We start from the raw sequence: 23929 nt of genomic DNA, 5'->3' as shown, positions 1-23929 counted from the left end.
AAGGGGGGGTCACTGTATAGGCTAATTAAGATGTCTAAATGATTGACATCATCATTTCTTGTCAGTGTCTTGATGGTGTATGCGTTGGATTTTGGGTATTTTGCGAATTCGGAGTGAGCTTTACCGTTGCTAACCTTATGGTTGTGTCTCAATGGTTATTTGAACATCTGTTTGATGTTAGATATTTTGTGAATTCCGATTGAGCTTGAACGTTGCTAACGCGATATTCTGTGGGTTCCGGAGTATACTACCAGTTGTGAAGAAAAGTTGACTGTTTGTGTGGCAGGCAGCACAACTCTCGGCTGGTGGAGCCCTACAGGACATCCCTCCCCCAGCTCGGGGTACCCCTCCCCCAGTGCCCCTCCCCACCTTTACCCCTCTGCTGACTCAACGCCTCCCCCCTGGCATAGCCCCCAGTCAGGCAAGTTTGTGGCTTTTCTCTGCCACTTTTTTCTCCTGCCGTCGGGTTTTAAGTGTTGTGAAACTGCACTTCCATTCCTTTCTCTCTGCATGGATGTTGTGATGGTATTGCTGTTGTGCTTTTGACGGAGATTTGCTGTGTTTTATTGAAAGTCTGCAGCTTTTCTCTGCCACTTTTTAACCTGCTGCGGGGTTTAAGTGTTGTGAAACTGCACTTCCATTCCTTTCTCTCTGCATGGATGTTGTGATGGTATTGCTGTTGTGCTTTTGACGGAGATTCGCTGTGTTTCATTGAGACTGGAATGAGGTGATATTGGTCTGAAGTTAGCTCGAAATTTCAGTGAAGAGTCGATGACAGAAGACTGATGTTTATGATAGTGGTGGTGTGTACTTTTCTTCAATTTATGCATTTCTTGTAGTGTTGCGAGCATTGAGAATATTCTCTACTTGAGTCAACCCTGGACTTGAATGGTTCTGTTGGAGTCACGAGCACCTGAAGCTTTTGTGGGTGTCAGTTGTGATAGGATGTAGGTTTTTCGTATAACCTTCATGAAGATCTACAGGTGTCCTGATGAGGTTCACCTGCTCGTGTCGTTGTTGCCATTTATTGCTTGATTGTAGTCTCATGGTGTACGCAGACCTGGGAACCCATACGATTTCGCCGTATTTTGCACGCATGATTGTCGAGAATACACTCAGTACGGTCAGTGGGAAAAAAATACGACGAGAAAAATTTCAAGACTACTTTTCTTCACAAGCCCATCCTGAAGCCGATCCAGTATTTGGCACATGATTAGGTCACTATATTAGCCGCCGTCGAAAAAAATATAATCGGATCGTGTCAATCAATGAAAACAACCAGGCAAACAAAAGTACGGTATTTGGCGAAATCGGCTCCTAGACTAAACAAGTGAAATAAAGGTAAACTTAATTAACAGTGTGACGGACGCGCATGAGGCATGTTTTAATCATGGATGTGCAAACGCTGTGTGGAGTACGCTCATTTTTTTGAAAATACACCAAGTTTGTTTGAGAATACTCAAAGTGCAAAACAGGGGTTCCCAGGTCTGTGTACATTGCTGCAATGCAAGTTTTTATCTGCGATAACCTAGGTCACGAAGACAGCTTTTTTTGTTTTTCTTTTTTTGTTTATTTTCTCTTGCAAAAGTATTTGGATCTGCACATATTTTATTATGTCCACGTACTGTTCATAGTTATGTATTGTTTCTCTTTTCCTAGCTCAAAGGTAGATTGTTTGACTGTTTAATTGTGATTTTTTTTCTCCGTCTGTCTGTCTACTCTCTTTCTCTTTTTGACTCACATGCGAAGCAAAAGTGAGTCTATGTACTCACCCGAGTCGTCTGTCCGTCCGTCCGTCCCGGCGTCCGTCCGGAAAACTTTAACGTTGGATATTTCTTGGACACTATTCAGTCTATCAGTACCAAATTTGGCAAGATGGTGTATGATGACAAGGCCCCAAAAAACATACATAGCATCTTGACCTTGCTTCAAGGTCAAGGTTGCAGGGGCCATAAATGTTGTCTAAAAAACAGCTATTTTTCACATTTTTCCCATTTTCTCTGAAGTTTTTGAGATTGAATACCTCACCTATGTATGATATATAGGGCAAAGTAAGCCCCATCTTTTGATACCAGTTTGGTTTACCTTGCTTCAAGGTCAAGGTCACAGGAGCTCTTCAAAGTTGGATTGTATACATATTTTGAAGTGACCTTGACCCTGAACTATGGAAGATAACTGTTTCAAACTTAAAAATTATGTGGGGCACATGTTATGCTTTCATCATGAGACACATTTGGTCACATATGATCAAGGTCAAGGTCACTTTGACCCTTATGAAATGTGACCAAAATAAGGTAGTGAACCACTAAAAGTGACCATATCTCATGGTAGAAAGAGCCAATAAGCACCATTGTACTTCCTATGTCTTGAATTAACAGCTTTGTGTTGCATGACCTTGGATGACCTTGACCTTGGGTCAAGGTCACATGTATTTTGGTAGGAAAAATGTGTAAAGCAGTTCTTAGTGTATGATGTCATTGCTAGGTTTAGTTATTTGACCTTGACCCTGAAGGTCAAGGTCATGTAAAGGTCAAGGTCAAACATGTGAGTCGTATGGGCTTTGCCCTTCTTGTTTTGTTTTTTAATTTGTTCTTATGCTTGAGAATATTAATGCTTCTAAGATCAAGGCTTTAATATTATGCATGGATTATGTGTTGTTTTTATGACTGGAGGTTGTGAAGGAATTTCATTCTGAATGATCTTTAGAAATTTGATTATTGTATACATTTTTTTTATTTTTATTTTTTTTTTCATTTTTTTTAAATGCTTTATGTTTCTGTGTTGTTCTTGATATATATGATATCCTTGCGTGATTCGTGATAAACCCCAAGTGTACCTTTTCCTGTCTATAATTATTGTTTTACCTGCGATGTGGACACCTGGTACATTCCTCTGTCTCGTGCTTGTGTTGTACGTGTACCTGATTATTTACTACTGCTACTCAACAAACAAACAAACAAACTATCTGAAGGAAAATCGTAGTTTTAAACAGAAATACGTCATCATAATGTGTGAGCCTGAAAAACAATAAGGTCTACACAATAAGGCTTACACAGTAATGAATAATGTTCAACTTTTTTTTAACTCTTCTGATAGAAGAATATACTACTATACACCGTACATAACTTGTTCTTTGATATCACTACATATTTTTGACATATACTGTTCAAAAAAAGAAACGCATAGCTTGTAATATTTGGTTAATTTAGGTATATGGCTACAAGGATATCCACCAAACTGCAGAAAATGTTTATCTGGTCGTCGACCTTTCGTCCATTGCCACAAGTGAGCTCTGCACGTGACGCATGCGTTATCAGTGGCTACAATGTCAAAATTGCTCATTTGGCATGACCACTCGTCATGCTTCAGTGTAATCTCGTGAAACTCGGGGAATATTGAGCTCTCACCATGTCTTCCAAAACCCATAAAAGCGGATTGTTCGCCACAAAGAAATCAGACGACAATTCAGCGACGAAAGATGGCCCGATTGAGCAGAGAAGACCGCCAAATTGCATTGGGTCGTTTACAAGCAGCCCAAAGTCAAAGTGCAATCGCCAGGCACTTCCACGTGTCCCAGAGCACCATCAGTAGACTGTGGGTCAGGTTTCAAGCCACTGGCTCCGTTGCTGACTTGCCACGAGCGGGAAGACCAAGGGCGACAACTGCTGCTCACGACCGCTTCATACGGCTCCGCCACCTCCGGAATCGTTTCCTGTCGGCCTCATCTTCTGTCCAGGCTCTCCCCGGGCCACACCGATTATCGGACCAGACCGTGCGGAACCGCCTGCATGAAGCTGGTTTGAGAGCTCGCAGACCTCACAGAGGAGCTGTCCTCACCCGCCGCCATCGCCAGAACCGAGTGCAGTGGGGCAACCAGCACCTTCGCTGGACCGTCCGGAATCACTGGAGACACGTGTGGTTCAGCGACGAGTCCTACTTCCTGCTCCAGCGACATGATGGTCGGAGGAGGGTCTACCGGAGAGTAAACGAACGTTACGCGCCCAACTGTGTGGATGAGGCACCCGTTCATGGTGGTGGAGGCGTCATGGTGCGGGGGGCGATCAATACCGCTGGAAGGTGCACCCTGGTGCACGTCCAAGGGCGCATAACTGCCCAGCGATACGTGGAGGAAATTCTGCGCCCACACGCCCTTCCTCTTCTGGCTGACCAGGATGCCATATTCCAGCAGGACAACGCTCGCCCGCACACAGCACGACTCACCACCCAGTTCCTCACCGACCACCATGTCCAGGTGCTTCCCTGGCCATCCATGTCGCCAGACATGAACCCGATAGAACACCTCTGGGATGAATTGGACAGACGTGTGCGCAGGCGAGAAGAAGCGCCGGCAAATCACCGCGATCTATTGCAGGCACTTCAGGAGGAGTGGGACACCATCCCACAGCAAGATATCCGGCATCTGATCCAGTCCATGCCCAGAAGGTGCCGGGCAGTTGTTGCTGCTCAAGGCAGTCACACCCCCTACTGACTTGACAGCCTCGGCACCCAATCGTATTGATTGACTGATTGATTTGAAGATGCAAATGAACTGTGTGTGCATTCAACTGTGTCCATACCAAATTTCAAACAAATAATCTAAATATTGGATTTTCTGTTAATTTTTTCGAAAAATAAAACAAATTTGGCAAGTAGCAACTATGCGTTTCTTTTTTTGAACAGTATAAGTTCTAAGTTACTTCAAAGAACCTTTAGTAAGATTCAACAGTTAAAGATCCCACGATTGACAAAAGGGTCTTTTCTGGCAAAATTGTATAGGCATAGATAAAAATGTCCACCAAAATACCTGTGTGACTTGGAACAAAAGGCCGTGAAAAGTAGGATATGCGCCGAAATGGCTGCGATCTCAGCTGGCCGATATGAATGAGTGATGTATTGTGTAAAAAAAAAAATCCATCTCACACGGCATAAATAAATCCCTGCGCCTTGAATATGTGCGCGATATAAATTGCATAAAAAAAATCAAAAATAATAGAATAAAAAATATAAAAAATAAAAATAAATAAATAAATAAATAAAATAAAAAAATAAAAATAAATCCCTGCGTTTAGAACTGTACCCACGGAATACGCGCGATATAAGCCTCATATTGATTGATTGATCGAACAGTTTGCTATAATCAGCTCTCAAGCTGGTTTGATGATGATGTCTCTATAGCAAGGAAGAAGTCTCCCTCATTCGTTTGTTTTAAAATGCTGATAACTCTTATGGAAGAACTGCAATGAAAAAGAAATGTTTAGGCTGGATGTGAGGTATGTGCAACAGCAATAATGAAATCTACACAAGATTATGCATTTGGGTACAGAAGAACCTCCTTTCAAGGCCTCCAAAAATATCAGAAAATCAGGTCTTAAAACTTAGAGGAGGCAGTCTCAAAGTTAAGGTAAATTTGAAGAAGTTATGAACAGAAATTGTAAAAAAGCAAGATCTTAAATTGGGATGAAGGAGGGGGGGGGGGGGGTTCAAAGCAAGGTATCTCTTGGGGTGTCCTATGTATTTGATGATACTTAATTGCCGATAATGCTTGTTGTCAGTCCTTTTCATGCATGCTTGGTGGCTACTGCTTTCTGACTGTTGTCCGCGTTTGTTTATGGCTTGGTGTTTTCCTGTTGTGTACTGCAGGTTCCCCTGTCATAGTGAACGGTGACGAGTTTCAAAACATCGAAATTGCAGGCCTGACACCCGAGGAGCAGGCGCGGCAAGGCCGACCACCCGACAACTCCCCGCACCACAACCCCCACCAGCATCCTAACAACCCACACAACCCTCACTCCCACCAAGGAATGGGGGATCAAGTTTCGTCGCTGCCGTATCAGGGGGACCCGTTGGGCGTCATGCCGGACATGAACCGCAACATCGGCAAGCCGGGGTCCATGGCCGGGGAGCCCGTCCCCCCTGGCGCCTCCTGTGACATCATCATCACTGACGCTGACATCAACAGCAGTAGTGGTGACATGCTGAGAGACTTGGTGAAGAACAAGGTGTGTTTTCTGTGTGCTTGTGTGGAGATGAGGTCAGAATTCAATACTTCAGCAAATTGCAATAATAAAGCCAGTGGGTCGTATCATATCAGATTCAGTTGATTATTTCAGTAGGCTTCTTATTATATTTTTGTTCACCAACTTTTCTAAGCAGTAAACCAGAGAAATTTATTTTTTGCGATTGTTACAAGAGTTGTCGATTTTTGGCCGTCTATCACAAAGTTCTCCTCCAACTTGATCTGCTGAACAGTGGTACCTGCCTCGAAAGGACACCCTTCGGCCAAAAGTGTCCCTATATTGTAGGTGGCCTGTCATGACAGGTATATTTGTACATGTAGTAAAGGAACTGCAGAAGGTGTCCTTAATTGCCAGGTGTCCTGGCATGGGAGGGGCCTCTCATTGCAGGTACCTCTGTATCATAGTACATGTATTGAGTTGATAGATACAGCACAAGATAATGTGTGTGATGTAGTTATGTACCATACTCCAAGACCTGCTATGCAAATCGTCTGCTACGAGCGATGCCACGCCCTCTGTGTTGGGCCGATTAAAAACAGCTTTAATAAAAGCTGAGTCATCATTATAGTATTGGGTTCATAAGCACAAGATAACGTGTGTGATGTAGTTGTGTACCATACTCCAGGAGCTGTTGCGGTCCAAGACGCTGGACAAGAAGTTCAACAGCGTGGACTCTGAGATCTCGGAGGCGTCGACACTGGTCAGCACAGGCTCGGACAGAGGGGAGGGGGAGAAAGGGAGGTGTCGCATTGCTCACCAGTCCATACGGGGGGCCCTCTCCGACAGTGAGATGGATAACATGGTCAGTGTGTTTGTGTGTGTGTGTGTGTGGGGGGGGGGTGTCTGTTTGGGAGAAGGGGAAGTGCTTGTGTGCAGCATAGATGCATCAATCTGCAGTCCATATGTCTGCCAGCAAAATTCATAGTTATTGAAATGGTGTGTGTGTTTGTGTGTGTGTGTGGGAAAAAAGATCCTGTAATCCATGTCAGAACTTGGTGGGTTATAGAAACACGAAAATACAAAGCTGCCTAAATGGCGGTAAAAAACAAAAGGTCATTCACGTAAAAAGTCACTCCTACCAACCAAATGCAGTTGTTATAGACAGGTGGACGGTTGCTCTGGAAAGGTGAATGATATGGGGGGGAAGATTGTTGGAGATTCTTTGGGGTGGTCGAAATGGGCAGGTGGTCGTCATCAACAGGTGGTTGTCATAGCCAGTTTGATTGTATTACACTTACTGTCAGTATCTTTCATTAATATGATCATATACTCTGTAACATGATTCTCACTGTCAGTGTATTTTCTTCCAGTCCATTTCAGGGCGGCGGCGCAGCCGTTCATCCAGCTTGTACAGCAACAAGAGCAATCACTCCATTGGTTACCGTTACCATGACAACAAGCTGGTCCACACCGGTTGCCTGCCTGGTCAGGATGTGGGCAAAACCTACATCTTTGAGGGACTTATAGGTAAGTACTGCTGTGTTTACAGTAAGTGGAAGCCTTAGTCATGTAATATTATTCTTTTCATTTCATTTTTATTTTCACTACTTTTATTATCAGTAATCACACTAGCTATTTCAGGGATGTCCGTATTGCGTTGGCAGGCAGAAAAATGATAAAATTCTTTCTATTCTTGGACAAACATTGTCTTCATTTCATCAGATCGGCCAAACTATTTCACGGTTTGGGATTTTCATGGCTATTTTGGTAAATTTGACAAAGAAAGTAAGTTTGACCAGCATCCCTGCATTTTGAATTTTAGTCAAAAGTAATTAGTGCGGAGTCTGGCTTTGGTAGAAACTGGTCACTCCCTTACAAAGGCAAGACAGAAAAGCATACCTGCGTTCTGATTCAGTTATATTTTTAGGGAAGAAACTGTCAGTTCAAACACAAACTTGTAGTACTCGCTAACTTTCAGGGTTAACCTGTTCAAAAGTTCAAAAATGCAGGTAAAAACCAACCCTGAATATGTTAAATTATTTATATATTCAACTGAGTTGAATAGTTAGGCAGGATAAGAATAAGGATAAGATAAGATACGATTTCATATGGTCCTGTGAGGTTACCCTCATGGAAATTCGGGCTGCTTTCTCCCTGGGGAAAGCGAGCTGCCAAATAGTACGGCGCTACCCATTTTTCTTCTTCTTTCTCCTGCATGCTTGTATTCATGTTTCCAAGCCCTGAGACTTTAGCCGGGAACTTTGGTTCTTTATCGTGCACATGGGGGTGTTCGGACACCGAGGAAAGTCTGCACAAAGTTGACTGGAAAATAAATCCCTTGCCCGGCCCTGATTATTAATACTGATTACTTATACTTTTTTTTGTAAGCTAAAGACATAGATTTACACTTAAACCCCATCACCCTTCACACTACTGTGTCCCACAGGCAAGGAACGCAGCAGGATGTGGGATCAGATGCAGTTCTGGGAGGACATGTTTCTGGACGCGGTCGCCCAGGAGCGGGACATCATCGGCATGGATCAGAGACCTTCAGAAATGATGGAAAGGTCGGTTTCAGTGACTGTCTGACATTTTTGTGTTGTGGCTTCACACATACTGTTTCGTAGTTGAAGGATATGGTTTATTTTGGAGACAATTTCACATGATTCTTTATTGCTTTGGCCAAACATTTTTGTTTAAATGAGTCGGTCAGCATGCCACAATGAGAGAGGGGGTGGTGCCTGATTGGAGCTATTAGTGGAACCCCCTTTTAAGACCCCCCAATTTAAGACGTCCTCCCCCTCCCTGTTGAAGACCTTGCTTTTTTTGCATTTTCTGTTTATGACCTCTGTAAACTTACCTCCAATGTAAATTTCAGATTTGTTTTAGGTCTTAAAATGGCGGTAATCCACTGTATGTGTTGTGCGTGCAGGTACAACTCGCTAGGGGACGGAGAGAAGAAGCGACTGGAGCACGACGAAGACCGCCTTCTGTCGGTCATGCTGTACAACCTGGTGGGCTTCATGCTCATGATGCGAGTGCCCAAGCCCGAGGTCAAGAAGAAGATCCGGCGCCTGCTGGGCAAGTCTCACATCGGCCTGCTGCACAGCCAGGATGTCAACAACCTTCTGGATAACATCACCCATCTGGTAGGTCACTGCTCCTTCTTTGCTGGTGTTTTGGTGTGCATGTGTGTGTAGGTGTGTGTGTGTGTGTGTGTGCTGGGCTGGTATGTGTGTGTGTGTGTGTGTGCTGGGCTGGTATGTGTGTGTGTGTGTGTGCTGGGCTGGTATGTGTGTGTGTGTGGGCTGGTGTGTGTGTGTGTGTGTGTGTGTGTGTGTGTGTGTGTCCTGCAGAAGTTTGATTGTATGAGGCTGTCTGACCCTTTACAGGTTAGGGATGAAAGAAATGTATTTTTAAGAATGGTAACCCTGAAAACATTACATTAAAAACACAAATTGTAATGCGGTATAATCATCTTGTGCTCATCTGTGTCTCTGTTTCTGTGTTTGTGGTTTGTATGAATGCAGTGGGCATAGGCAGGAGTAACCTGAACCTGCTCAGACTGATAAAACTTTACAGTTCAGCAAAATTCAGATAAATATCATGCATATTCAGTCTGTTGTTTCCTTTTTTAGGGGTTACCTGTGTTTATAAATGTTTTTTGGTTTGAATTTTTGGAACTGCCAGTACAGTCTTAATATACTTTTTGGCACACAGACACTCTTTTATTGAAATGCTATTTAGCCAGATCATAGTACACTACTTCCTGATAAATAATGTGAGCGCAACAATGTTTACATTTTCATTTTGAACATTTGCTTAATCAGGCTGGCCTTCAAAATCAGAGTGTGTTTTCTTACTTGTGCAGCAAGGAAACGACATTGACCTGAAGCCAATGGGCAGCCGACAGATGCAGAAGCAGACGTTCACAGTTCACTGGGGGCCTGACAACACTGGGGACATGCTTTTCATGGAGGTAAGCAGTTGAAAGTTGATTTTTTTGACTCACATGCGAAGCAAAAGTGAGTCTATGTACTCACCCGAGTCGTCCGTCCGTCCGTCCGTCCGGACGTCCGTCCGGACGTCCGTCCGTCCGTCCGGAAAACTTTAACGTTGGATATTTCTTGGACACTATTCAGTCTATCAGTACCAAATTTGGCAAGATGGTGTATGATGACAAGGCCCCAAAAAACATACATAGCATCTTGACCTTGCTTCAAGGTCAAGGTCGCAGGGGCCATAAATGTTGCCTAAAAAACAGCTATTTTTCACATTTTTCCCATTTTCTCTGAAGTTTTTGAGATTGAATACCTCACCTATATATGATATATAGGGCAAAGTAAGCCCCATCTTTTGATACCAGTTTGGTTTACCTTGCTTCAAGGTCAAGGTCACAGGAGCTCTTCAAAGTTGGATTGTATACATATTTTGAAGTGACCTTGACCCTGAACTATGGAAGATAACTGTTTCAAACTTAAAAATTATGTGGGGCACATGTTATGCTTTCATCATGAGACACATTTGGTCACATATGATCAAGGTCAAGGTCACTTTGACCCTTATGAAATGTGACCAAAATAAGGTAGTGAACCACTAAAAGTGACCATATCTCATGGTAGAAAGAGCCAATAAGCACCATTGTACTTCCTATGTCTTGAATTAACAGCTTTGTGTTGCATGACCTTGGATGACCTTGACCTTGGGTCAAGGTCACATGTATTTTGGAAGGAAAAATGTGTAAAGCATGTGAGTCGTATGGGCTTTGCCCTTCTTGTTTAAATGCATTTGCTCCTAAATTCCTCTTGGTTCCAATTGTAGTCTTTAACATTAGTGTCATATGAAAAATAAAATTCTTTATGTAAAAAGACAGCTTTGTTTTTAAGGAGGTGTGTGTATTTCCTCACATCATGCACACAAAAATACTTATCTGGTAAAGTGGAAGTAAGTTCTGAGTTAAGTTTTGACTGATTGTTTGATTTGGGGGGTAGGTTGTTCTTACCAATATTTGAAACTAAATATATTCTATTGTATTAAACATTTTTGGCTTGACCAATTTCCTCCCGTGGCATGGAAAGTAACTATCAATTTCAAACTTGAAAAATGGTAGCAAAGTAACTATCAATTTCAAACTTGAAAAAATGGTCGCAAAGTAACTTATCAATTTCAAACTTGAAAAAATGGTCGCAAAGTAACTTATCAATTTCAAACTTGAAAAAATGGTCGCAAAGTAACTTATCAATTTCAAACTTGAAAAAATGGTCGCAAAGTAACTCCTGCGAGTTTTCCAACATTATGAATGCTCAAACATCACAAGAAGCTGGTAGAAATGGAACAGATATATGTTATATACAGGTAGCTTTGTGTACAGCAGGTGTTGCAGGGATCTGCATGTGGGAGCTCCAGTGGGCGGTATTGGGCGCTCTGGCGTGAAAAGGGTTCAGATATTATGATATTGTTGTATTTGTGCGCCCAGGTGTGTGACGACTGCCTGTTGCTGCGGAGCGTGACGGGCATGATCCATGACCGCTGGTGGTTTGAGAAGTTGGTCAACATGACCTACTGCCCCAAGACCAAGGTCCTGTGTCTGTGGCGCAAGAACGGAGAGAAAGTAGCTCTCAACCAGTTCTACACCAAAAAGGTCAGTGCACTTTGTTTTCACTAACGCTGCCAGACCGTGAGAAATCAAAAGGGGTCAGCCGGAAGAGGCTAGGTGGTGGCACAGTTAATAGTACTACATTTTTGTTCTACTGTTGTGGAAAATATGGTTATTCTGTTTGCTCCTGTTTACTGTATCAGTCAGAAATTTGATACGTTGTCCTTCAAGATTGAAAGATAAGGGTTCAAACCTGAGCTGTGCTAGGTGGGTTAAGGGTCAAATTACAGAATGTGCGGACCTCCTGGTGCCATGTCCGCCTCCATGACATTGTAAATACGCATAAAAAAGATCCTCTGATCCAAGTCAGAGCTGGGAAGGTTGTAGAAAATAGTGGTGTCACATATTGTTTGGTGTTTATCTTTGTGTATTACTTTGCTATAATCCTTTGCTGACAGTAGAAAGCAGTGTGTTGTGAGCGCTTCAACTAAACCGTTGTCTGATGGTTTATTTATTTTCAGTGCCGAGAGCTGTATTTCTGTGTGAAGGAAGCCATGGAAAAGGCAGCCTCCAGGAACAGTGGCCGTATCCCCGGTGAGTGGTAGAGTCACTATCTATGCTCGCCTCACAATATACCCCTCAACTTTGCCACACATGTTAGAGATGAGATGTTTGTCAATCAACTTGCAAAGAACATTGTTTCAGGTGACAACTTCCTCAAGTCGATGCCAAAATTGCCGATGTTGAACCCCGAGTTTAGTGTAACAGACACTTTGCCACCAGCGACGAGTACGTATTGGGTGCAGGGTGTTCGCTACTAACTCTACTCTGGCATCTAACACCGGTAGAAAAAATCTGTATATATAGAAACCCACTTATGAATGCTACATCTATTTCTGTTATAAAGTTTGGTACAGTGGAACCCCGCTTTTGAGTCATCAACAAATCCGAGAACATCAGGGAATAGTTTTTAAAGGGAGGTAAATTTACAGAGGTTGTGAACAGAAAAACCTAAAAAACCAAGGTCTTAAATGGGGGGGGGGGGGGGGGGGGGGCAGTCTTAAATTGGGATGGGGGTGTCTTAAAAGGGTGGTTCCACTGTATGGCTTTTAGATACAGAGAAGCGAAAAGTGCACACATTTGGTGAAGGGTCGGGGGTTTGCTGAGCTCTATATTCCTCCGGTCAGCATCCCCCCAGAAATTACAGTGAAAATGTAAACACTTTTTTTTTTACAGTAAGTACAAAGATATTTGGTGGAGGGTTGGGGGTTGCTGAACTGTGTCACCATTCCCCCAGTAAGACTATGAAGTTGTGAAAACTCTGCTCTTATTCTATTTTTTATTTTTTTATAACTATTTGTTTCTTTGCAGTAAGTTTACTTGTTCAGTGGAAAATAGTTATACAATGGAGTAGCCAGACCTGTTTACCCTTACGATTTTGGCGTAATTTATTACGATTTTCTGCAAAAAATACGCCATTCCGCTATCCGTGTCAAGACTACGATTTTCATTAAAAAAAAATTAAATATTTTTTATTTTTTATTTTTATTAATTCACATGTTTGGCATTGTTTTTTTCAATGAGGTAACGGATTGCGTTTCGCAGACACAGTTGTCATGTGCGTTGTAATTGGCGACGAATGCTGGATGATTACTATTTTTGTGCCAGGATTACTATTTTTGGGGCTGAGCATTACTCCAAAACACTTATGGGGGTAAACAGGTCTGAGTAGCTGACTAATATGAACTTTGTATAAATTACAGTGGCAGGTAGCAAGCAAATAGAACTTTAGGATAACAAATCTGTAGTTTTAGGTTAACTTTTATGTAGCCTACAGAGAACTAGAAGGCAGAAAGTGTGTAGATGGCTGCATGTAGAACAGGAAACAAGCAGTAGGAATGGGAACATTGAAAGATGACTCGGTTCTTGTCAGCAGGGTTTTGAGGTGAAACAAACCATTTGTATAGCCACCATCCCAGATTCTGCAGAATATGTTTGACATTTTCATTTTGTTTTTCATTGAACTCTAAATTTCCAGATTTTGAACAGATAAAAAGTTTGCTGGTTCTTTTCCTGCATGAAATTGTTTAACCTAGTGCCCTTTTATTCAAAGAAAGATTACTGTGTTGAAACAAATACAAAGTCAAAGAGGATGTGTTCATGGTTATTGAACATTTTCACTTCTCCTTCATTATCCAAAATTGTTATGTTGAAAGTTTGGCGGCTATATGCTTTCAGGAATGAATGGTTGTCTTGGTTGTGAGCACAGCAGAGTTGATTTGAAATGATTTTAATTACACTGAGGGCATTCTGTGGACTATGAGGGTTGACTACGAGGGTTGACTGTGAGGGTTGACTATGAAGGTTGACAATGAGGGTTGACTGAGGGTTGACCATGCATGAGGGTTGACTATGAGGGTTGACTTGGACACAAAGCCACATGTTTCAGGCCCGGAGCTGGGCGGGGAATTCCCGGTGCAAGACCTGAAGAGCGGTCAAGGGGGACTACTCCAGGTGTGCATGGAGGGCATCGGCCTTCTTCTTGCAAACAGCAAGGCAAGTACACGCTGTCCTTTATCTTGGCTAGTGTTTTAACCTTTTGAGGTACTTTTGGCTGGGCGGGGTTGTTAGCTTGAGGTTGTACATGACTGAGATGTAGATGGAATGGAAAATGTGCTGTCAAAGCTTCCCAGCCACATATGATCGATTGCTGGGAAGCAGTATTATTTCTCTCATGAGGTAACGGAATCTGTCAACTAATTTGGTTAAAGTTTCTCTCAAACTCCACCCACCCTGATTGCTGCAGAAAAATATCTTTCCATTCAAAAACAGTATCCTGCAAGCGTGATTGTGACATTTCATTTTTAAAAAAGAAGGTACTGTGGCTGTGGAAGCTTTGAATGGTTGATGTGATGATACAAGTTGTGTGAATGTGTGACTGTGTTGGTATGTTGAAAGTTGTGAGAATGTGTGACAATTAATGTTGGTGTGTTGCTGACCAGTTGATCTCTGAGCAGATAAAACAGTGATTGATGCTTTGCTATGCCTTTTTTTTTTTAACAAATGTTTTGGGTAAAAGATGCACACAGACTATAAGGTTTAATAGAATCTGACAACTTTCTAAATGTTATAGAACATGCCTGGAAGACCTTATAAGGTCCTATGCGCTAATGCAATGGATGTTGTTTTTCTTTCATTCTATCTCACAACTTTCTAGATATGTGAGATTTTTTTCTCAAAATTCCACAAGGTGGATGCAGCTATTCCCAAAGTTTCAATTGAACACAATGAGACACATGAATCAGTCAAGGAAATGTGTGTGTCCATCTTTAACTCAAAACAGCACTCGACGGGGAAAAAGGGAAGAGACTGATAACAAAAATGCGATCTCGCTCTTATTTGCCTTGAAATAACACATTTGCTAGATAATCTTGATCTCTGTGTCTAATCTGTGCTTTACAAGTTTGTAGGTTTTGTCTTTTAACAGTTGTTAACCTTACTGTAGCATGGTTCTTGATCATTTTTGCAACTCTCAAGGTGGACTGTTGCCAGCAGATTGGAACTGTTTCTTTTTCTTGTTTTGACCTTTTCCGTGTAGTCATGCCGACTGCCTTATAATTATGATATAATGTACTGCTCTTTATGATTTCCGTCTGTTTTGGGTTTCTTCTTTTCCCCCTTCATCTGTTCTTTTTTTCCGGAGGTCTTTGTTATTTTGTATGTTGTGAGGTCTTTTGCCTGGTCTGTTGTGTCATCAGTATAATTCTATTTCTGGACACAAGTTTGACTTCTTCACGAGGATTTCATATGTAATACAGTTCTGGCCCGGCTTTAGCTTGTACCAGCCTTCCTTCATAATGTGCAGTGTTAGCAAAACGAGGACTAAAAATGTGCCATTTTGTCATGATTGCAACAACATACTAGCTGTTAGGGCTTCCTTGATGAGAAGTGAACATAGAGCAAAATAGTACATGTAATCATAAAGTAAGTTTAGGCTTTCATCATTACATTTCAAGAAAAAGAAGAGAGAATTAGAGGTAAAGAACAAATTCTTTAGAGAGGTAAATACAGTTCCAGACGTGTCATCTCTTAGGCAAGTAAATAGGGTAAAGATTTTCGGAAGAATGATTTTTCACCTGTAGCACCATAAATGCAAAGAGCATGTTGAGCTAAGTAGATTTCCTCTACACTTCCAAAATGTGAGTCTCGGATACTAAAAGTAGAGAAAAGCATTTTCAATGAAAAATTCAGTAATAAGGCACATTGAAAAGATAGGGAGAAATATATGTCAATAGTTTGCCTTGGGATGTGGGGGCAATCTCAAAGGAAGGAACATAGCAACAGTCAGACTCAGTTTTCAGTTTGGTATCTTTATTGTAAATAAGTGTGTGCACATTTAATGTCTTTCCTCACATTTAATATTTGAACTTTCTTCATGTGTTCAGTATAATACCGCATCACGTTTTCCTCCCGGATGTACGTACGCCTTTAGGTTATAGCAAGAGCTGAGGAGGTGTTTGATAATTCCGGAAAACATTTTCTTTACCCCCCCTCTTTTCAATGCTGGCGTTTACTGTACTGTTCTGTATTCCCCCGGCATTGTGTGTTCTGTACATTTGGTGCAGTGAATGCTGTCAGTGTTCTTCTGTCTTGTCTTGTATGGTCGCTCAGTGTTCAAACCCCTGGCCTTTGTGTCATGAACTGCTGTTTAAACCTCATTTTGCACAAGTTATTCCGTTTTAAAAAGTTGCTGTGGGACATCATACTTCTTTTTCGTTGAGGGTTTTTCAGCTCAATTTAAGGAACCAGCAGAGATTCCATGTACATAAAATTAAAGTTCCTGGAGTACAGCTGTAATTACGATTCCTTTAGATTTTTTCAGTACAGTTTATAAAACCAGCAGGATTTATTTCTCAATTATTGTTTAACCCTTTATAAAAAAAATAAATTGAAAAGAATTTGCTGAAGCTGCAGTATGTGTCAGACTCAGGCATGGGAATTCTCCTCGGATCCGAGGAGGATTTCCGGAAAAAAAGCTACACATTTCAGAGGGGAAAAATTCCTCTTCCGAGAAAAAAATCCAGAGCGACAATCTGCCTAGTATGACGAATGTCATCCATAAAACTGTTCCTTCATTCAGTGAGATTCCGTCCGCGTGTGTCACTTGAAAACGTGAAAACATGTATTAAATTTTGAGAGGTTCTGCATTTTAGGTTCTGTCTCATGCAGATACAGTACCATTATAGGCACAAAGAATTGTGGTGGAACAGATTAGAAAAATACATATGCCGACAATTTGCATCATCAAAAAAAATGAAAGCAGCACTGATGATGAATCATGCAGAGACAGAATTTGAGGTGTTTTTTAAAAGAAAGAAACTTGTTCTGTTGTCAGACAATGAAGATGGAATTAGCTAATGAAGTGCCAAGAATGTGGTTTTCTTTGTTACAAAGCCTTGGACAGCTCAGGGACCTATATTAGAGGGATAGGAAACTCCCCCGCCTCACGCGAAATGCGTGCTTACCGCGATGCGCGAGACGCGTCAGCTGACTAGTGCCAGAGGTCACAGACTTTGCGCATGGGAATTTACCGTCCAGTTTATTTCTGTTTACTGCGTTTTCACTTGGAATTCGACATCTCTTGTTCAAGGTGAGTGTTTATATTTATCAGGAGTCCAAGTTTTTGTTTTCTTTTTGTCATTCAACTCATGAAAACCGACGTAAGTTAGCATCAAAGTTGGCAGTCTGTTACGCCGCCGGTCACGGCTTTGAGAAAAAATGGCGTTTTCACGCGATGGTTCCATTTTCATGATGAAATCATTCATTGTGGATTTTTTAAAGATCGGCAGAGGGGCAAGCATTCACTAACTTTGTAAGTAATAAAACTAATTTTGAAATTTTAACTGATTTACGCTAGTTGTTATTGTTGAAAGTAAAACTGAAAACGGTGTCCCGTGAAATTATTCAACAGGGCCGAAAAGTTTCAAAGTCCGATGTGCAAAAGTTGCATTTTGTGTCAAGAAAAATACATAAAAAGAAGCATTTGATTTTAAAGCTGCCCTGTGTGTGTTGTAATTTGTTTATGATAGTAATGCATGGCGGCGAACTTTGTAAACATGAAGTCCACGATGTATACTAAAAAGTCTGCTCAAGTCTCAGAATTAAAATGTTTTCAGCAGGGAAGCCTCGAAAATGCGTCTTTTTTTGCTAATTTCCAAAACTTTTGCAATCAATATCTTCAACAGAAAAATTCAGAAAATTTCAGAAAAAATGTAATGGTGTTATTGATTATGTTTTTGAAAGCAAGGTGCATCCATTATTCCTTTCTTTTTCTTACTTTAATTAAATCATTGCATTAAAGTTGGGATATTTGGACATATTTGCAGATGATAACAGAGTTTCAGTCCTAGTCTAAGAGCTATTGCTGCATGACTCTACCGACAATCAAAGAGTCAAATAAATAATAAAATATGTCATGTCATATATGAAAAGAAAGGGTTTTTCCTGTACAATTCATCTGCACATGTGTCATATCTGTACTGCTGCTTATCTGACTTTAATTTCATATAATAATGATAATTTAACAGATTTACAGTTACCTTAAAGTCAAAGCGTATACATTTTTTTAAAATTTTGTTAGTGGTGAGCTGTTAATTTTATACTTATAATAATAATTATTGTTTGCAAAGAGTGTTGCAACAAGGAATCAGAAACACATTTAATTGGTTATTTATGTAGGGGCATTTGTAATATGTTTATGTTGTCATTATTTTAATGATCTTCCAGATGGGGCGGAGGAAACGTGTTGGAATGCCTCGGAAAGGATCGAGATCCAAACAGGGTGCAGCATGCAGAAAGAATGCTGAAGAAAAGAATATGAAGACTGAGGAAGACAAGTTGTTGCAGTTTTGTACTCAGATCCAGTAAGTATTTTTCATAATTAAAATAATACACTATATTGTCAGCAGTTTTGAATGTAGAAGGGATGACCGAATTTAGGTATGTCAAGTACTCTAGCCTGGATTTATGATTTGTGAAGGGAAATGCAAAAAGGAGGGACTAACTACATATTTCTCCTGTTCCCAACTGTGAGACAGAGTTAAAAGCAAAGCCATACATGTATAATAACATAACACAATGACAACAGGGCCAAATAAATGTTCACAAGGCAGAGCCTTTTTCAGTTTTTGCCTTGAAAGGACCTACTAGTCTTTCTATAAACACATTTCCAAGGCTACTTATGTACTTGCTGTTGGAAATATCAAGTTAGATTAAATGACTATATTTTCTTTTTATTTGTCAGGCTTGACGAGGGTGCTCCAGCAGAACCTTGGGAGTGGGGTGATTTTCTGATTGAGGACTGCCCTGGGCCGATGTGTGCGGAGCTAACTGTTGATCGCGATTCATCAGGAACCGATGATTTTAAGGATTAACTTAGTTTAACTGATGACAGGTGTTGTGTTTAATAAAAATTACTCAGAAATGTTTTGATTCTTTGCTTTGTTCTTATTTATTGTGTATGCAACAAAACAAAACAAAAAACACTAAAATAGGGAGAGGTGATAGAAAAGAAAGCACACATCATCACCTTCATACCAAAACTTGATAACACTGTATGACAGGAAACTAATTTATTCACACACAAAAAACCAAAGAGCAGGCAGATGAATGCAGTCACAATGAATGAAGTATACGTCACTATGCATATGAGCACAGTTTAAAATTCACACAAGCATCAGAATATTTGAAGTACCACAAAATGCACATGACAATGGAAAAGAAAACCATTATTCTGCTTCTGGACTTTTCACAGAGTTTGACAGGACAACATAACCAGTTCAGTTCCCAAATATAAATGCTTGCACTCGACACATCAGTTCACCTGTACCCATACACTGAAAGTACTGAGGAAAGAGATCAATTGCCAAATATGTCCAAAACATGCTAGCTATCTGAATACTAATTCAAGCTATGTCTACCAGATGCACATGCTGCATAAAGTGACTGAACATGAATACCTTCAGTCCTGAACCTAAGGAATATCATAAGTTCATGGTACCTTGTTTACATCTGTGCACCCTGCATCTTTATTATTGACGCATGAGTGAAGCTTATAAAGTCTTAAATGTTTCATCATCTCATCCACATTGCCATCTCTTGAGACGATACTTGGCGCTATGGCAGTAAGAGATGATTTCTCTGAAGATATTAATATAGGCATCCTCTTCAATCCTTTTAATAGCGTTGATGAGCAGGTCTCTGAAGGTTGCATTGCTTAGGCGGGTGTTCCTCTCAGCGTCACAGCAGTCTCCCTCAACCAGTCCGTCTAAAACTGCAACTACATCAGACTGGGCGTCACCGTTGTCAATTCAATGCTCACTGGCTGAAACAGAGAATGATAACATACAACTTAATGAATGCAGTCAGGTAAATTTCAACATCAGGATACACAGCACAATTCATGTTTACTGCTCATCATGTAAAAACTCAAATGAACATGTTTTGTAAGTATGCAGGTTCCCAAACAGATGTCTACTATAACAGAAATCCCCATTCACAAATTCCTACTTCACTGCTTTCAGGAGATGCATCAATATGTTGGGCTTCAAGGTCCACTGATAACACGGTTTTACTGTGATTGGTATGTTGGTATTCCATGTAATACTATAATAAATTACATTTTTATTGGTAGGTCAGTGTTTCAGTTAGACTATATATTATTATTATGATGATAATTATGAAACACACACGCACACGCGCAGATATATATATATGGAATCTTACCTTTCAAATGTGGCTTGTTGTGCTTCTTGGTGACATGTCTTCTGAAACCTCTGATAGAGGCATAACTATATTAACTGTTGGTGCAATCGGGACACTTGAAATTCTTAGCAGACGAACTATGCACTTGCAGGAGACGGAAGAACCGTTTCGCTTGCAATTTCGTCACTTTCAGGTTCGGAACCGCTTTCACATCATCCTCCGTAAATTCTCCAAAAATGTACTCCAGTGGCAAGTCGTCCCACTTCAGAAAATCCTCTTTTGTCGACATCTTTTATCCCACAACAAGCGCTAAAATGTAAACAGGAAGCCGAACAGAATCGGTTAAGTTGTATCTCCGGCAGAGAAGAGCTCTGCAAGGGACGGTATTACACTACCGCGGACCGCCGCGGACAGTTCGTGGCATACGCAGTTACCTTTTCCTGCGGTAAGCGACCATCCTCGCAGGCGCAGTGAAGGAGTTTCCTATCTATCTAATATAGGTCTATGGACAGCTTAAATGTACAATTCTTCCAAAATTTGACATTCCCAGCAAGTTTTGTAAAGCACACATCCAGAGCAATAATCGTGACAGGAATCAACATTTATACTAGTCTCGTTCTCAGTTTGGAGTGCCTGCCTGTCACCAAAGTTTAATAGTAGCTCTGTGCTAATGTGCATGCATAAAGTTTGACCTTTTTGTTTTAGTGCAGTGGTTTCCTCAACATTAGGTAGAATTCTGTTATAGCTACTTCATGATTGGATGTAAGAAAGGTTTGAAACATCTCTGGAAAATAGTGGGATTGTAGGGCTTATTCCTCCATAGATGTATGGTTGTCTTCATTTCTGTTTACCAGACGGAAACAGCTTCGTTCAATTTCCAGATTTTTCTCTGTGTTGTGTCTTTTCTTGTTCAGCAATTTTTCTGTTGCTTGTGGAACTTCGGAGATGGTCTGCCTGACTTTATGTTGTGTTCTGTCGATTCTCTGGCCTCTCTCTCTCTCTGACATGCCATCCCTGCTGTTTCCGTTCCATCCGTGTAATACTGACTTCCGTGCCCTGACGCTGCGGTAACAGCCATCGTTCGTACTCTGTCCATCAGTTCCAAACCTCTGATGTTTCATTTTGCACCTTTTTTATTTTTATTTTTTTCTTCAAACAAACAGAATATTGATTTTATTTATTTTTTTCTCCCGACCTCCTCCTTTCTTTGGTTTCTGGACATATTATTTATAAAGTTTTATGGATCTTATTTTTAAACTGAGGAGCCATCATCCTAACAGGCATTTTTCTTTTTCTCTCTCCTTCTGTGCTTGCGTGCGTGTGCCTCATCAGGATTTTGAGGTAAAGACTCAGAGTGACTGTAATTGTACGTTTTAAAACGCCTTGCCAGCCATTAGTTGAAAGGCACTCTAGATGGGAGCTGATTATTCCTTGACCGTTTGTCTAATCTGTGGTGACACTGCCCGGCAGTAGCGGCCATCTCTCAAGTTCATTTTGTTTCTGTGGTCATCTTTTTTTCGTTTTTGGCTGGTGTAACTCTTTAGTTCTCCCATTTTTGTTGTCTTTTCCTTTGGTTCTATTTCAGTACCTCCATTATGTAGAATTTAGGCTAGAGCTATTAATACAGTGTATACGAGAGGTTTTTGTTAGTCACTTTGATTTATATTCTCTTCCGTTCTCTTTGGTTGATTTTGTTAAAAAGATTTTATTTTGACATTTGTCAACTATAAGTGTTAGTGTGCTTTTGGTGTTTAGATTGCTTGATGGGCTTTTTGAGTGCCACACTGAGTGCAAGTATTCCTACATTTGTGTGGGTGTATGTATGTGTGTCAATGAGTGTGTGCAAGTACTCTTGAAAATCGTCCTTCTGTGTGTGAGTGTGCGTGTGTTTGAATTTATATAGTCTTAGAGAGTGTTGATGTTGTTATTGTCTATTCTTTTCTAACAGAATCTGCCTGTTCAGCAATTTTTAACTTTTTTTGTCTCTTGATCTCTATTATTTAATTAATAGTTTATATTTTATACCCCTCTGGTTTACTTTTAGAATTTGTATTTGAATCACACATTCTCGTGTAGATTTGTGTTTGAATTCATGCATTTTTTTCCTTTCTTCCCTGCATTTTATAATGGAAAGAAATATTGATATTTACGATCCATGCAGTAAAGCATTTGTTTCAAACTTTATTTCGAGAAATACATTCTAAAACCCTGCTTTGTTTGAGAATATTCATGCAATGTGTTGCTCTTTATTGAACATTCTTTAAATTGTTTAATCAGGATATTAGGTGATAATTTTTGTTGACTTTTTTTTTTTCCACTTACAAGTGGCTGTCACATCTTATTTATGTTAGAGTTATGTTTTCTCTCCACATTTTCGTTTCAGTCATTTATTGAGCTAAGTCGTATCAGGAAATGTTTCACACTGAAGGGAGGAATATTTGTGCTAGAAGAATTTGGTAAGAGATATCCTGATTTTACCTATTTTTTACTACCCTACCTTTCCATATATCTTCCTCTGGTGTTACTGTGATGCTTAACCCTACAGTTCTTCCCTGAACTTTTGTGTTTCTGTGTCTTTTATGTTTCTTTGATTGGTTTTGTTCATTTATTTTTTATTTTTGTGCATGCAGTGTTGTATAGCAGTGATTTCACTCACTTGCCATGTGTTTTTTCAGCCACTAACCTAAACTGTGTTGGGCAGTGGTAACGTTGTAGTGTGTGTGTGTGTGTGAGTGTGTGAGTGTGCACATGTGTGTTTGTGTGTGTGTGAGTGTGCACATGTGTGTGTGTGTTTGTGTGGGTGTGTGTGTGTACATGTTTGAATCTAGATAGGGCCAAGGATCATGCTCATTGCTAAATTTAGAAATATTGTATATTTCCGAAGCCATACGCATTTTAACCATATGTTACTGCGCGAAATAGGTTTTGTTTTACAAGTCACTCAAAATCAGAACAACCCGGGTGGATTGATTAAGATTTTGGTTTGGATGAGGATATGACTAATTATGGAATTTGCAGTGAATTTGCAAAAGAGACAACAAAACAAAAATCAAGCTATTCCCCCGGTAAACAACACAACAACAGCAACAATTACACACACTCTTTCTCTTTTGTAGAATTTTACCAGAAATCTGTAGTGGATGAAACTGAAATCTTTAAATTGTATGAACATAGCTTAATTTTGTTGTGATAGCAGTGGCCTGGACATTATAAGGTCAGATTAGACAGGCGCAGTGGCGTAGTGGTAAGACGTCGGCCTCCTAATCGGGAGGTTGTGAGTTCGAATCCTGGTCGCTGCCGCCTGGTGGGTTAAGAGTGCAGATTTTTCCGATCTCCCAGGTCAACTTATGTGCAGACCTGCTAGTGACCCCCTTCGTGTGTACACGCAAGCACAAGACCAAGTGCGCACGGAAAAGATCCTGTAATCCATGTCAGAGTTCGGTGGGTTATAGAAACACGAAAATACCCAGCATGCCTCCCCCGAAATCGGCATATTTGTTGCCTGAATGGCGGGGTAAAAACGGTAATTCACGTAAAAATCCACTCGTGCTAAAAATATGAGTGAACGTGGGAGTCTAAGCCCATGAACGAAGCAGAGGAAGAAGATAAGGTC

At 40.7% G+C, this 23929-nt stretch overlaps 1 protein-coding gene and 2 long non-coding RNA genes across 12 annotated transcripts in view; 2 read left to right on the top strand and 1 right to left on the bottom strand.

The window, feature by feature from the left end:
* Window positions 1-23929, top strand: part of LOC138971606 (MAP kinase-activating death domain protein-like) — a 100996-nt gene that overhangs the window by 57087 nt on the left and 19980 nt on the right. For 6 of the 10 annotated variants that reach the window (XM_070344370.1, XM_070344367.1, XM_070344368.1 and 3 more), the window contains exons 21-31: window positions 5641-5999; window positions 6643-6819; window positions 7328-7484; window positions 8404-8524; window positions 8890-9106; window positions 9829-9936; window positions 11434-11598; window positions 12075-12147; window positions 12259-12342; window positions 14003-14109; window positions 22700-22772. In XM_070344370.1, coding sequence (XP_070200471.1) covers window positions 5641-5999; window positions 6643-6819; window positions 7328-7484; window positions 8404-8524; window positions 8890-9106; window positions 9829-9936; window positions 11434-11598; window positions 12075-12147; window positions 12259-12342; window positions 14003-14109; window positions 22700-22772 — 1641 coding nt within the window. The remainder of the gene's footprint in view (window positions 1-5640; window positions 6000-6642; window positions 6820-7327; window positions 7485-8403; window positions 8525-8889; window positions 9107-9828; window positions 9937-11433; window positions 11599-12074; window positions 12148-12258; window positions 12343-14002; window positions 14110-22699; window positions 22773-23929) is intronic. The other 4 variants (XM_070344374.1, XM_070344373.1, XM_070344372.1 and 1 more) reach the window with 2 other exon arrangements.
* On the top strand, window positions 17019-18992 carry LOC138971629 (uncharacterized). Its single transcript, XR_011457316.1, has 3 exons — window positions 17019-17203; window positions 18340-18476; window positions 18857-18992. It is a non-coding gene; the product is annotated as an uncharacterized lncRNA (long non-coding RNA).
* Window positions 19170-20815, bottom strand: LOC138971632 (uncharacterized). Its single transcript, XR_011457321.1, has 2 exons — window positions 20338-20815; window positions 19170-19936 (listed from the first exon to the last, which is right to left on the bottom strand). It is a non-coding gene; the product is annotated as an uncharacterized lncRNA (long non-coding RNA).

The sequence above is a fragment of the Littorina saxatilis genome, linkage group LG7, assembly GCF_037325665.1.
Source record: "Littorina saxatilis isolate snail1 linkage group LG7, US_GU_Lsax_2.0, whole genome shotgun sequence".
NCBI lineage: Eukaryota > Metazoa > Mollusca > Gastropoda > Littorinimorpha > Littorinidae > Littorina > Littorina saxatilis.
The sequence above is the reverse complement of the archived record's forward strand: the minus strand, read 5'-3'. Positions and strand labels throughout refer to the sequence as shown.